Source organism: Mirounga angustirostris, unplaced genomic scaffold (genome assembly GCF_029215605.1).
Source record: "Mirounga angustirostris isolate CCGP_5_RB_7025 unplaced genomic scaffold, mMirAng1.0.hap1 SCAF_8, whole genome shotgun sequence".
NCBI classification, from domain to species: Eukaryota; Metazoa; Chordata; class Mammalia; order Carnivora; family Phocidae; genus Mirounga; species Mirounga angustirostris.
Window position 1 is genome coordinate 113,740,247 of NW_026991716.1, and position 14,875 is coordinate 113,755,121.

The 14,875-nt window shown below is 37.0% G+C and overlaps 1 protein-coding gene across 1 annotated transcript in view; it reads left to right on the forward strand.

The window, feature by feature from the left end:
• Window positions 1–14,875, forward strand: part of ENPP3 (ectonucleotide pyrophosphatase/phosphodiesterase 3) — a 73,990-nt gene that overhangs the window by 15,488 nt on the left and 43,627 nt on the right. The window contains exons 6-8 of the mRNA XM_064596966.1: window positions 2,407–2,467; window positions 6,627–6,724; window positions 13,255–13,334. Coding sequence (XP_064453036.1) covers window positions 2,407–2,467; window positions 6,627–6,724; window positions 13,255–13,334 — 239 coding nt within the window. The remainder of the gene's footprint in view (window positions 1–2,406; window positions 2,468–6,626; window positions 6,725–13,254; window positions 13,335–14,875) is intronic.

The window sequence follows — 14,875 nt, forward strand, 5'->3', positions numbered from 1 at the left end:
ATTTTCCCACCTTCTACATCAAATATATAATTTAACTTTTTATGTCAAGACTGATCCTCAGGTCATATGGTAAAATTTCCCACTGAATTCAATGCACAACATTGCTGAAATTTAATAGAAACAACAGTAATTGTTGTGGTACCTGGGTGGCTCAGTCATTAAGATCTTAAAACTTACTATGTTTAATTTTTCCCAATTGAAATCAATTATTCTCATTGGCTGCTTCTGCCCCCTCCCAACACACACAATAACAGAAGCGGGGTGCCTGGGTGGCTCAGTCGTTAGGCGTCTGCCATTCGGCTTGGGTCATGATCCCGGGGTCCTGGGATCGAGACCCGCGTCAAGCTCTTTGCTCAGTGGGAAGCCTGCTTCTCCCTCTCACTCTCCCCCTGCTTGTGTTCCCTCTCTCTCTGTGTCTCTCTCTGTCAAATAAATAAATAAAATCTTAAAAAAAAAAAAAGAAACAACAGTAATTGTTATAAGCAGTGTTGATATTTACCACCACTGCTAAATGGGTACTTTGATGGAGTTAATTTTATCATTTCAGTTTATTTTTCAAAATAAATGTAAATGTTTTCTCTAAGGATTCAATACTTTGTTTAAAGATGTTACATGATTTTTGCTCAAATTAAATCTTCAGGCCATAGTTTGAAGGCATTTGAATAATTTTTGTGCAAGAAACCAGCTAGTCACTTTTATGTTTTAAATTTAGAATTTTAAAACCTTTATGATATATTTATAACATATATAAAGGAGAGAATTGTATGGTGATTTCCCTATATGTCCAGCACTTAGCTTCAGCAGCTATCAACTCATGGCCAGTCTTGTCTCCTCTTGACAAAGTATAATTTTCAAAAAGATAAAAACATGAGTCTCATAGAATGTAATGTGAACATGTCAAAAAGTAAATAGCTCATTCATGAGATAATCATCTGGACTGTCCAGCTGGCTCAAAGAAAATGAAAGAGACTAAGTATACATACAACTGAAAGAATGTTGGAATGAAGTTATAAATAGTGTAAATTCTGGTGGGACAGAAAGGATTTGCATTTCTACATGACAATTTTTTTGCTATCAGACAAGAATCACTTACGTTGCTATTATTTTTCTACCAATTAACTGCTACTGTTACTGTGTTATAAAATGAATGGTAAGGAATAAGCCAGATAAAGGTATATACTTCTAAGTAATTAGATAATTCATAGGTGGGCTTTTTAGATAATCCCCAGAATGACATTAAAATGAAATTTAGTGATCAATCTTCCTTTTGCTTATTTTCAAGTTTTGGATTGTTTTTTCTTAACAAAATATACTCTTTATCCACCCCAACTTCTCTCCCCAGATTTTAGATGATTTCTAAGCAAATCCTAGAGTTACTATCATTCATCTGTAAATATTTTTAGGGTGTATCTAAAAATGTAAATATTTAACAAAATTACAATACCATTAGTATATCTAAAAACATCAATTGTTGTTGATATCATCAAATATCCAGTGTTCTAATCTTTCTGTTGTCTCATAACATTTTTAAAAAAGATTGTTTGAAATAGGATCCAAAAAGATTCCATACATTTCAAGTGGCTAATACTTCAAGTCCTTTAAAAATAGCTTCTCTTTCTTTTTTTCCCTTTGCAATTTACATGTTGAAGAAATGAGGCCTTTGTCCGGCAGACTTTTCCAGTTTGTTTTGCAGATTGCATCTTAAGCAGTTTGTCATCTCCTGTATTTCCTGAAAATTGGTAGTTAGAATTAGAGGACTGTTCAGATTCAGGTGCAAAGTATTTATTTATTTTGCAAGTATACTCTGTAGATGGTGGTATTACTTCCATCAAGAAGCACATCTTGTCTGCTTGTTGCTTTTTCTGGAATGTTAGCCATCGATGATCATTGCCTGTATCTATCAAGGGATACAAGTGATGATATTTATACTCTATCATTTCTACTTCATTAGTTAGTTGGAATGTTCTATAAACAGAAACATTCATGAAGTAAAATTTTTTTAGTTAAGATCCTCAAACTTACTATGTTTAATTTTTCCCAGTTGAAATCAATTATTCTCATTTACTGCTTCTGACCCCCCAGCACAATGATTTCTTTTATCTTTTCTTTAGTTGGTATATCTATATTTATTAAACTCTTTTTTTTTTCTAATTGTCTCTTTCCAGCTAAAAGAATCCCCTTTGTTTTTCTTGGTAAAGATGAGCTTCTTGGTATTCAGTCTGTCCAAACCTCTGGGCAACGCTGATCTTTTCAACATGCGGAATAGCACTTAATTCTGTTCTGGAAGAATTTAGTCATTGGAATAACATGAACAAAGTAGTTTGGAAAGATCATGTTCATTGAACATTTGTTTTTCTTTTCTTTTCTGTGGTGCAGCTGTCTAAAGATTTTGATCTTATTTTTCAGGAGAAACCTCTTGGGTGAAAGAAGACTGTGGCACAGCCCAGCAGTCTCAATGTCCAGAAGGGTGAGAATACGGGGAGTTTTTATCCTCCTTTAACATGGACTGTAGCTGAGAAGCCAAGTGGCATTTCCTCCACTTTATATTTTAAAACAATACACTTAACCAACGATTAGGATTCTTGGTGGCCTTCAAACTCAGACTTTTGCTCACATCATTGTTTACAAAGCATTTTAAATTAATTTTTTACATTCATGTAACAGTGACTTAAAGAAATGGTTGAAGTATTAAATACTAGCATTCTCAAGTTCCTCTGGTCAGGACTGGGATTTAGATCTGAATTACTCCAGCCAGAACTCTTTCCTATGAATATCCTGGAACTTTGAATTTATACTTAACTGAGGAAAGGGAAGGAAGTTTGCCCACGGAAGGCCTCACAAGGAAGAGTGGATGAAAAGGACTTTATCATGTGTACATGGGTGAGGAAAGCATGAGGTAAAACCCCTCACCCCACCCCTCCCATGCCTCTCCTCCACACACTTATAATGGCTTCTACTGGACCTTTCCCAGTCCTGGAAGCATGCCCCACATCACCTTCCAGTCAGGGTGGATTTCCCCTCCAGTTACCCCTTTTGCCCTTCACCGACTTCATTCTTTTGGCCCAAGCAGTGGAAGGAAGTTGGTGAGGTAGGAGAAAAATGGAGTATCTGGCTGTAGGAAGAATTGGTGGAGTCATTTTTAGATAGCCTTATTTTATTTAAAGAATGTGTGTAGATAATGTCTGTTTTTGTACCATGCTGCTTTGGTTTACCCCAATCCTCAGATCCAGCTGCCCTGTCCAGTGGCTTTTGGGTGAGCAAAAAATTTAGAATAAAAAGGATACTTGAGTTTGAGTCCTGGTTTTGCCTATGGGACTTTTAACTGTAGTCAATTCTGTGAGCTTCATCTATAAAATTATAGTAGTAGTTGTAATAATAATAATAATAATAATGCCAAGTTCAGAAGATTTCATGTGATGGGGTTAGCCTGGTGAGGGGTATTAAGGAGGGCATGTATTGCATGGAGCACTGGGTGTTATATACAATGAATCATGGATCACTACATCAAAAAAACAAAAACAAAAAAACTTTGAAAAAAAAAAAGATTTCATGTGAGAATTAAGTCAACATCTTGATCCCATAGATGTTTGACCTTGTTTTTAAGCTGCAAGGTTATTCTGATGGCATATTTATAAATATAAAAGTTTTAATGGCCTTATGCTAATGAATTTATGAAGTATAAGTATTTCCAATGCAAACAGCAATGCAGCACTTGAACCTCTTGATGAGTTTTCTATATATTGTGTGTAAAAAAAAATCCCAATTTTCCATTTTATTTTTTTGAGGTATAATCTATATATTGAAATGCTAACATTTATGTGTACAGTATAATGAGACTTGGAAATTCAGAAACCCATGCAACCCAGAGATAGAGTATTTCCAAGACACAGAATATTTCCATCATGTGCTGATTTCTATCACCATAGATTCCTGTTCTAGAATTTCATATAAATGGAATCATCCCATATGTTCCCTTGTGTTGTTGTTCTTAATCCAACGATTTTGAGACTCATAAATGTTATTGCATGTATGTACCATATCTCTCACATGGGCTTTTACACAGCATATTTTTTTCTGATTAACACATTGGTCCCATTCTCTAACACATTGGTCCCATTCTCTTTTCATATTATTTCTATTTTTTCTTTAGGGCCAAGTTCACACGTCTGTTTTTACCTTACAGAGATCAAATCTGACATCCCCTATGTAGTTGAATAGCATCCTGTAATCAATTCTAACCTTTAACCACCCCCATTTACTTCTCAATTTCATTCCCTAGATTAGGGCTGTAATTCCTTCATGCCTTTATTTTCAATATTTAGCAATAATGTCTGACTCAAATATTTGTTAAATGAATTACTCTACAATAACTGTATATTCTGGGAAACCATATAGACCTGTCCTCCAGACTCTCCTCACAGTTTCTTTTACAAATGTGTAATTAGATGGCCAGACTGATATTTTTCCAGCTTTACTCAAGCACCTTGAAAAACACGGAAATTATTTTTCCTATTGATAGTTTGTATTGGGGGTGCCCAGGTGGCTCAGTCGCTTAAGCATGAGACTCTTGATTTCAGCTCAGGTCATGATCTCTTGGGTAGTGGGGTTGAGCACCACATTGGGCTCCATGCGTAGCAGGGAATCTGCCTGAGATCCTCTCTCTCCTTCTCCCTCTGCCCCTCCACCTGTTCACGTGCACTCTCTCACTCTCTCTCTAAAATAAATAAATTAAAAAAAAATAGTTTGTATTAGCATTCAGAATTTTCTCCATAATAATAGTGGATATTTTTAAGGACTACTCCAATCAAATTTCTTGGAAAAGTGTGTTTTTGCTTAAAAATTTATTTTTCTAATTTAAAAAAATTTTTTAATTAACATGTAATGTATTATTTGTTTCAGGGGTATAGGTATGTAACACCCATTGCTCACCACAACACGTACTCTCCCCGATGTCCATCACCCAGCAACCCCATCCCCCAGCCACCCCATCCCCCCTGCTTAAAAATTTAGATGTGAAGCTGCTTGAGCACCGAGCTTCACATACTCAGTTGCATGCAGTGTATTTGGAATTTAAAACAAATGTTGGTGTTTATAGCTGTTGTTCATAATAACTCCAAAGTGGCAATTACCTAAATGCCCAGCAACAGTAGAATAACTAAGTTGTGGTTTATTCATTAACTGGAATACAGGACAGCCATGAGAATGGATGATCTACAACTACATGTAACAGTATGGATTAATCTCAAACATAATGTTCCATAAAAGAGGCCAGGCACAATGGAATACATACTGTATGATTCCTTTTGCATGTAAATATAAATACAGATACAGGCATAATCAATCTGTTGTTTTAGGTCAAGGTACTGCTCACCCTTGGTGGGGTGTGGTTTGCAGAGGCTATTGAGTGGAAAGAAGCTCAAGGGGAGGATTCTAGGGTGCTGGTATTCTGTTTCTTGATCTGGGTGATCGAGTTCACAGTGGAGTTGTTAGGAAGTTAGGAAACATTAATCAAATTATACATCTGTGAAATGTGTGTGTGTGGTCATGTGTATATAAAATATATACAAATAAAATTTTAAAAGTGAAAAAAAATTAAATGAAGAAAAGACAGCCTCTGGCTATACCCTAAGAGTTACCTTCCATTACTTTAGCTTAAATACTGATATTAAAAAAAAAAAATTGTAATGCTTTTGATGTTAATATTAATATAGCGAGATATTAGAATAAAGAATCAAAAGGGTAGAACTTTAGAATAATAAAAAACCTCATAAGCTATAGAGTTCCTAAATTCTGTATCATAATTATATCCAAAATGCGGTAGAGGAATTGTTACTTTTACGATTTTTGAGTTTGAGCCTTGTATTCAGGAATCGTTGCTCTTGGCTCTTTAGCAAAGTCAGGTCCATGCAAGGTCTGCGGTTAACAGCTCCATTTCTGGGGATGTTTTGTTAATGCTCTGCTTGCATGCTGCTGACCTCTATTGAAAAACTGCAATTAATTAGCGCCATGTATACTCACCACTGTAAAGTGCTAAATATATTTGAGGTAAGGCAATGATACTAATGTTCTATTATGGTGATTCCAAAGTATTAGGTGAGTGGGTTGGGGCTGAGTTATGAGAGGTTGAGTAACTGCTTAGAGTTCAATAGCTAATAAAGACTGAAGGTAAGGGATTACTGACCTACTAACATTACTAACATGCTAATTAGGGGTTCCTTACTGGAAGTACTGATTCTTAAAGGAGATAACAATATTTATTTTATTTTTTAAAATTTTTAAAAGATTTTATTTATTTATTTGAGAGAGAGAGCATGCGTGAGAGCACAAGAAGGGGGAGGGTCAGAGAGAGAAGCAGACTCTCCGCTGAGCACGGAGCCCAATGCTGGGCTCTATCCTGAGACTCCAGGGATCACGACCTGAGCCAAAGGCAGCTGCTTAACTGACTGAGCCACTCAGATGCCCCAGGAGATAACAATTTTTAAAAAGAGAAAGAAAAAAATGACCCAGGACATACTGTACTTTCTAAGCATTTTCTAATTTAGAGAATTGTAAGTAGCACAGAAAAGTGTCTTTATTTTTTTTTTACAATCAAAATAGTAGACTAATATTTTGTTTTCCATTTTCAGATTTGAACTGCCACCAGTTATTTTGTTTTCCATGGATGGATTTAGGGCTGAATATTTGCAAACATGGGACGCCCTCATACCTAATATTAATAAACTGAGTAAGTCTTCCACAACTGTAGGCACACAAAGGACGAGGACACTAGTTAGCCAGTCTGTAGATGGGTACTTTCCTTCCTGACCTTCCATATTAGTCGTTTGCTTTCTCCCAGGTCCTCCGAAGATCCTGAGGAATTTACCACTCATGGGACCTATTTTCATACTTGTTGGCTCCTCCTTTTTTTGTAGCATGTTCATCTTTTGGTTTATTGTGATTCGTTTGTATCTGAATATAATTTCCATCTTATGGAAATCTGTCCACATACACTATCTCGAAAGTGGTGTTTGTCAGACTTGGGTTCTGAATCTTAGCAAGAAGAACGTGACCAGCAGGGACAGGATCCTGAAGGAGCCTGAGTGGCAGAACTGAGCCAGCACATACCAATGCTCCAGAAGGCAAAAACCCTAGTGTCTATGTCTGGTTCTGGAAGTAAGCTGCCTGGAAACTGGTTCCACTGCTTATTAGCTGTGAGACCGTGGGCAAGCTTACCTCACCTACTGGTGCCCATTCTCTTGAGTTGTAAAATGGTCACTTCCTACCTGATGGGAATACTGCGAGAACATAAATGCTGTACACACTGAATGATTTTAAGTTATTATTATAATTATTGGTTTTATTGTCATCTTAATCAGGATGTTACACTTCTATTTAGGACACTTGGCCCTCGTATGATGTTATAAAGTTATTAATAAAGAGAAATTAAGTACCTAAGGACACAGAGCCAAGAAGTATCAGAACATGATTAGAGCCAGAGGGTCAAGTCCCGGGTCTATAGTCTTCACTGCCCCACAATTCTTTCTTTCTTCCCCCTTCTGCCAGACCCTTGTTTGCCTCCAAGGCCCTCAAAGTTTATCACAATTTTACTGGTGTCTTGTTTTTATTTTTCTCCAAATTATTAAAAAATAACTGTTTGGGCCTGAGTAAATCCATTTCCTTGTCTGGGTCTCAATTTCCTTACTTGTAAAATGAGAAGATTAGCTCTAATGATTTCTACTGTTTATTCCGGCTCTAAAATCCCATGATGGACTGCTTCCCCTCTAACACAAGGTGCTTTGTCACTTCAGCTTTTCTCTCACTCTCTGAGGCAGATCCTTAGCAAAAACGTCGAGAGTTTGGGGGTTATGACAGAACAGGCTCCGAATTCGGGACTTGCCATTGAAGTGCTGAGTTACTTTGGCCCGGAAAGTTAATTAACACCTCCCACAGTTTCTATTTCTTTATTCACATTTTCCTTGATAATCTGGATATCAAATTCTGTATCCAAAAGGGAATTTAGCTAGCCAGGCTGAGCTGAACCCCTTTTGAAGTGGAATTATTTGATTTGCTCATCCCACTCAGAGTTGGGAATGACACCAGTGGAAATATTGGGCCATGGAGAGTGTTCCCTTTCTAAGATTTTAATCCTTTAATGTGTAGACATCACTAACTAGGTCTACAAGGCAAAATGGGCTGTTAGCTTTCAGGAGGCCTGATTAAAAGTAGATGTAATAAGACTTAGGATTAGGACCTCCTGGGAATGGTAGGCTTGAGGTGGGTTATGTGAAAACAGGCATCACATTAAGGAAGTACAGAACCCCATCTCCAGTGTCCCATCAGGCTCCCTGGGTTGGTTGACAGCGACAGTGGTCATGGAAACTGAGCATGAACTCACACCACAGAACCATGAGTCGTATCTGTGATGGTTAAAAGGACTCAGACTCAACTCTAGTGAGCGCGTGAGATCACTGTCTTGTCTGAGTGTGGGTGGGAGCAGAAAAAAAAGGTGTCAGGCCCAAGAACAGGGAACTGTCAGGTAAGATAGAGGTGGTATGGCGTGAACTACAAGTCAGGTTTCCTTGAAAACTGGGTGAGAAAGTGGGGATAGAATAAGACTAGTAGAACTGGCAGGCAATGTTTGCAGTTTTGAAGATGAGAGTTAGCAAGGTTTACATTCACGAACAACAGAACTCTTAAATTCTCCACAGCAGATGCCATTTGGTCACCTTCTTCTTGCTAAGATTCAGAACCCAAGTCTGACACCACTTTCGAGATAGTGTATGTGGACAGATTTCCATCTGCCCCCTCCTCCTCCTCTTTCTTCTTTTTAATTTTATTGTGGTAAGAACACTTAACATAAGACCTAACCACTTGATAGACTTTTAAGTATGTAATGCAATATTGTTCTCTATAGGCCCGATGTTGTACAGCAGATCTCTAGAATTTATTCATCTCACGTAAATGAAATTTTATACCCACTGATAAGCAACTCTCCACTTTCTCCTCCCCACAGACCTTAGCAACCACCATTCTATTCTTTGCTTCTATGAGTTTGAATCTTTTAGATCTCTCATATAAGTGGAGTCTTGCAGTATTGGTCTTTCTGTGACAGGCTTATTTCATTTAATGTCCTCAAGGTTCATCTCTATGGTCGCATATTGTAGAATTTCCTTCTTTTTTAAGGCTGAATCAAGTTCCATTGTGTGTATATATTACTTAAAAAATACATTTATCTGTCAGTGGACATTTAGGTTGTTTCTACATCTTGGCTATTGGGAATAGTGATACATTGAACATGGGAGTGTTAATATCTCTTCAAGATCTTGATTTCAATTCTTTTGGATAAACATCTGGAAGTAGGATTCCTGGATCATAGGGTAGTTGTATTTTTAATTATTTGAGGACCCTCCACACTGTTTTCTACAGTGGCTATACTATTTTGTAATCTCACCATCAGTATACAAATGTTGCAATTTCTCCATGCCCTTGTGAACACTTGTCTTTTGTGTTTCTGATAAGAGCCATCCTAACAGGTGAGAAGTGATAACTCATTGTGGTTTTGATTTGCATTTTCCTGATGTTTAGTGACATTGATCATCTTTTCTTATACCTATTGGTCATTTGTAGGTCTTCTTCAGAGAAATGTCTATTCAAATCCTTAATGCATTTTTAAGTGGGTTATTAGTTTTTTTCTAGAGTTGTAAGAGTTCATTATGTATTTTAGAAATCAATTCCTTGTTAGATATATGGTTTGTAAATATTTTCTTCCATTCCGTATGTTGTTTCTGTTGATGGTTTCCTTTGTGCACAGAAGCTTTTTAGTTTGATATAGTTCCACTAGTCTATTTTTGCTTCTGTTGCTTGTGATTTTGGTATCATATTCATGACATCATTACTAAAACCAATGTCATAAATCTTTCCTCCTCTTTTCTTCTAAGACTTTTACGGTTTCAGGCCTTATATTTGAGTCTTTAGTTCATTTTGAGTTAGTTATTGTTTATGGTATATGAAAGGGTCCAGCATCCTACTGGAAAAACTCGGTTTTTTCATTGTGGAGTATGATGTTAGCTGTGGGCTTTCCATATATGGCCTTTATTATGTTGAGAAATATCCCTCCCTTTCTAGTTCGTTAAGAATTTTTATCATGAAAGGGTATTGAATCTTATTAAATGCTTTTCTGCATCTGTTGAGATATGATCATGTGATTTTTATGCTGTATTATATTAATGTGGTTTATAACATTAAGATTTTTGCATCTATGCTCATCAGGGATATTGTCCTGTAGTTTCCTTTTCTTGTGGTGTCTTTGTCTGGCTTTGAATCAGGGTAATGCTGTCTTCGTAAAATGAGTTTGGAAGTGTTTTCAATGTTTTGGATGAGTTTAAGAATGATTGGCATTAATTCTTCTTTAAATGTTTGATAGAAGTCCGCAGTGAAGCCTTCTAATCCTAGGCTTTTCTCTGTTGAAAGGTGTAGTCGAACTAAAGATTTGTTAATTTTATCTTTTCAAAAAACCAAGTTTAATTTTCGTAATTTTTAAAATTATTTTTCTATTCTTTATTTTATGTTTGCTGTAATCTTTATGGTTTCCTTCCTTCTGCTAACTTTGGGTTTCATTTGTTCTTTTCCTAGTTCCTTGAGGTGCAAAGTCAGGTTGTTTATTTGAAAGTCCTTTTTTAATGTGGGTGTTTGTTGTATACACTTCCATCCTAGCGCTGCTTTTGCTGCATCTGTCGGCTGTTGCACCTGCTCATCCATTTAGTTTTCTGCTCTTTCTTAAAGTTTATAGTTACTTGGGGTATGTGTTTATTCCATTTGTATTTTCAGATTTTTTTGGTTGGTTTTTTTAAGGAGTAAATTACATAAATGATAAACTTTTAAAAACAATATTAAAATGTAAATAGTAAGGAAAATATGTATATAATAGAATAACAACAACCAACCAACAATAAAACTCTTTCCGGATCTTTCTAAGCTTATCTCTGCAGAAGCAACTACTCTTACTGATTTAGTGTGTGTCTTTCCAGAATTATACTTTTTAGTTTTAATTTGGATTATTAAGTTCTGGAAGAAACAATGGTAGAAGATTTTGCTTTCTGTGAGCTGTTCTCTAACAGCTCTAGTTCAAAGGCCAGTGATCCAAATGGTAGCCTGAGTCATGGATAGTCAGCACGTGTGTCCTGTTTGGAACATTTTCAATAAGGAAGTGTCATGTTCTTCCATTACCAGTAGCTTAGTTTATATTTTATTTTATACTCAATGCCTTAGGCATTTAAGAATTTAATTACATTACATTACATTAATTTAATTACATTAATTACATGTATGAAAGAAATAAAAACAGAGACTGACTTTATATTTCTATTTACTTTGTATGTTTTTCCCTTACTTAAATTCTTTTCATTGTATAATGAATTGGATCTCATTTTATTTTCTTATCATATGACTTCTTAACAATAATAAATGTATCTTTCTCCGATTGAGGATGGGATTTATTTATTGGTAGTATTAACTAAAGAAAGAAAAAAAAGTTATTTTAATCTTTAATTATACTTAGGAATCAAATCGCAGGGCAGGCCTCAAACTTAGGTACATCAGAACCACTTGGGATGCTTGCCACAAATGTAGTTTTTGTTTGTTTGGTTGGGTTTTTTTTGAACTCCCTTTTTCTTCACCTTCCACCTACCCTTGCATTCCTACCAGAGTCCTATTTAGTAAACTTAATATGGAGCCCAAGAAGGTTCTGAAGGAGGTAATCCCAATATGAAGGTTTCATATTGGAAACGCTGCATACTGGACCAACTCCAAGTCTATTTGAGCAAACATTCATTATTTTCAGCTGCAAATTTTGGATTTGGGCATGGGAAATTTCTTGCCTATCACTGCTGGAGAGGGAGCAGCAATGCTGCAGTGTTTCTGACCTCCTTCAGCAAGATCATTGCACAGACCGAAAACAACAGAACATTTGAAAGCAAAATTGACGCCACGCTTTGTGGAAAACAGATCACAGGAAACTGCAGTGATCCAATGGAAACTGTACTGAAAATAATAAGTAGTAAAGTTAGCTCCTTTGGTAAATGTTACTATGTGACATGGGCCTATGCTCTGATACAAGTCAAATTCCTTTTCAGCTACCTAGATAGTTGTATTGACTTTTGTTCTATTGGATACTGTCGTACAAGAACTGTTAGCTGAGATGCAAATGCGATCTAGAAATTCTCATCCTAATGACCTGGATCAGAAAGAGGGGAGCAGCAAAAACAAAGCTGGTGGCAGTGTATAATTTAGGGTGCGCTTAGCTGAGAGGTCAGCAAGCTGTGGCCTGTGGTCAAAATGTGGCCCACTCTGTTTTTGTGTGGCCTGCTAAATGCTAAGAATTGTTTTACATTCCTAAATGATTGGGGGAAAAAAGAAGAGAACATTTTGTGACATGTACAAATTACATGAAATTCAAATTTCAACGTTCATAAATATAGTTTTATTGCCATGTTCATTTGTTCACATAGCATCTGTGGATGCTTTTGGGCCTCAGTAGCTGAGTTGAGTCATTATAACAGAGACTATATGCATTTACAAAGCCGAACATATTTATTATCTGGCCTTTACAGAAAAACGTAGATTTTCCTTGATTTGGTTCACTTCTCTACTAACAACTGACATTCCTTGGGAAGGAGGAATTGTAGGCATCAGAAAGATTTCAACCTCTTTCCATCTTTAATCCACTCTTCAGTTAGTTTTTTATTTCTCTGGAAAATTTTATGTTTAAGTTTTTACTTATAAAAAAACTTATGAGGAAAAAAATATTTTTTCCTCCATGGGGAAAGCCTGTTTTTGTTTTTACTGGAGGCTCGGGTGGCACAAGATGGTTCATAAAATGGCTTCAGAGGTAGGGGCTAGAGAGGAGACAAAAAATAACCTGGGGTGGGAAAGAAAAACAACCAGGAGGAGGTAAGACCTGGCTGGTTCCTTCTCAGCCTGATTTAGGGGAGGGAGGTGGTGCCTCTGAATAATATGATGGATCCCTTCCTTCAACCCACATGGTAGCTGTGGGGGTCCTTCGAGTTGGAGTCACTCCAGTATGGTGGTGGTGGGGGGTCCCCACTGTTGATGGGGGCCAAGGTCCCCTTTGCCCCCCACCAAACAGCCTAGGTCCTCTCTTTGGGACTGTGGGCTGCCTGGGTCCGGGGGTGGGGGGAGCTCCTGCCACCACCACTGGAAGTAGGGGCGGTTTTGTGGGTGCTGGGGCTCTTAATTTCTTACTATGCTTTGTTGCAGAAACATGTGGAATTCATTCAAAATACATGAGAGCTGTCTATCCAACCAAAACCTTCCCAAATCATTACACTATTGTCACGGTAAGTGCTTGGCCCAGGGGCAAGCCTGACAGGCCATAGACAGGCAACCGGTCACCACAGACACGCGGAGGCAGGAAGTGGCTGAGCCCATATGCCACACATTTCACAAGCACATGTGTGACAGTTCATGGCTACTTAACTCAGGCTAGGAAGTAGCATCTCGTTGCGAGCCAATCCAGTGCTCTGGGGTGTTAAGTATGAATGAATGTCCCAGCAATAGGCTAAATTCACCTGTGTGATGGGTCAGGATAGCTTCTTGGATGTGAGAAGTACCATTCTCCTTTGATCTTTGGATTTGCCTCCACTTATCTGAAGGCCTGCTGGGAATGGTAGGTTATGTGTGAGGACAGCCACTTTGATGTAGAAAATTTCTTTTTTTCCTGATCTTTTCATTGTATTTAACTTGACAAAGCCTTCTGTTTTAAATAAATTCATGCTGGCTAGATCCCTTTAGATAAAGCAAGTAAAGCAAGTGAATTCTCATGTATGATAAGACATAAGTGAAACGATCAAAATGAACTCAAAAGAAAATAAAATTATTTAACATTTATAGATTTAGAACACATCTTTAAGGAGTTCTTTGCCTCAGCCTTTATTACCAAAGGATATTGTGTCTTTACTACTTTGTGTTTATTCTTTTATTACTATGGAACAGTAACTATAACATTTAAATGTTAACTCTTAAGTAATAATATGTAATGTATGCATGCCCGCTTGTGTGTGTATGTACATACATATATATATATATACACATATATACACATGTGTGTGTGCATGCATATATATACTTGCATATTTTCCTAAATATTCAAATTGCACAGCTCACGTATTCCCACCTGAGGTCTACCAAGGTGACACTCTGCCTTTCATGTTGTAGCTCTCATACAGTAAACAAATGTTGCTTCCACAGTCTACTGCCTATTTAGGGTCATATTTTTCACATGTTTGTGCTTTTTGTTGATGATTTTTAAATCGCTGTTTACAGTAGGCCTCAAGTGTGGTGCCGAAGTGCTGTCTAGTATTCCTAAAAGCAAGATGGCTATGATGTGCCCCATAGAGTAGATAGATGTGTGTTAGATAAGCTTCATTCAGGACTGAGTTATAGCGAACCAATGACATATGTTACATAAGGTATCTTTAAATGGAAACAGACAAAAGCAAGATTATGTATTGATCATCAGACAAAAGTGTTGTGACTAGAGGCTTGCGAGAGCCTGTCCCTGTATTTTCCCTAGCTGTAGTGGTTCAGTATTCACTAATTCAGTGTTTGCAGCAACTTTATAGAACATAATTATCACAGACAACAGGAAAACGCAAATAAAAACCACCATGAGATATCACTTTACACCTGTCAGAAGGTCTAGTATCAAAAAGACAAGAAATAACAAGTGTGAGCGAGGCTGTGGAGGAAAAGGAAACTTCATCCACTGTTGGTAGGAATGTAAATAGGTGCAACCACTGTGGAAAAACAATGTGGAGTTTCCTCAATTAAAGATAGAAATACCATATGATCTGGAAAGAAAGAAAGAAAATGAAAGCAC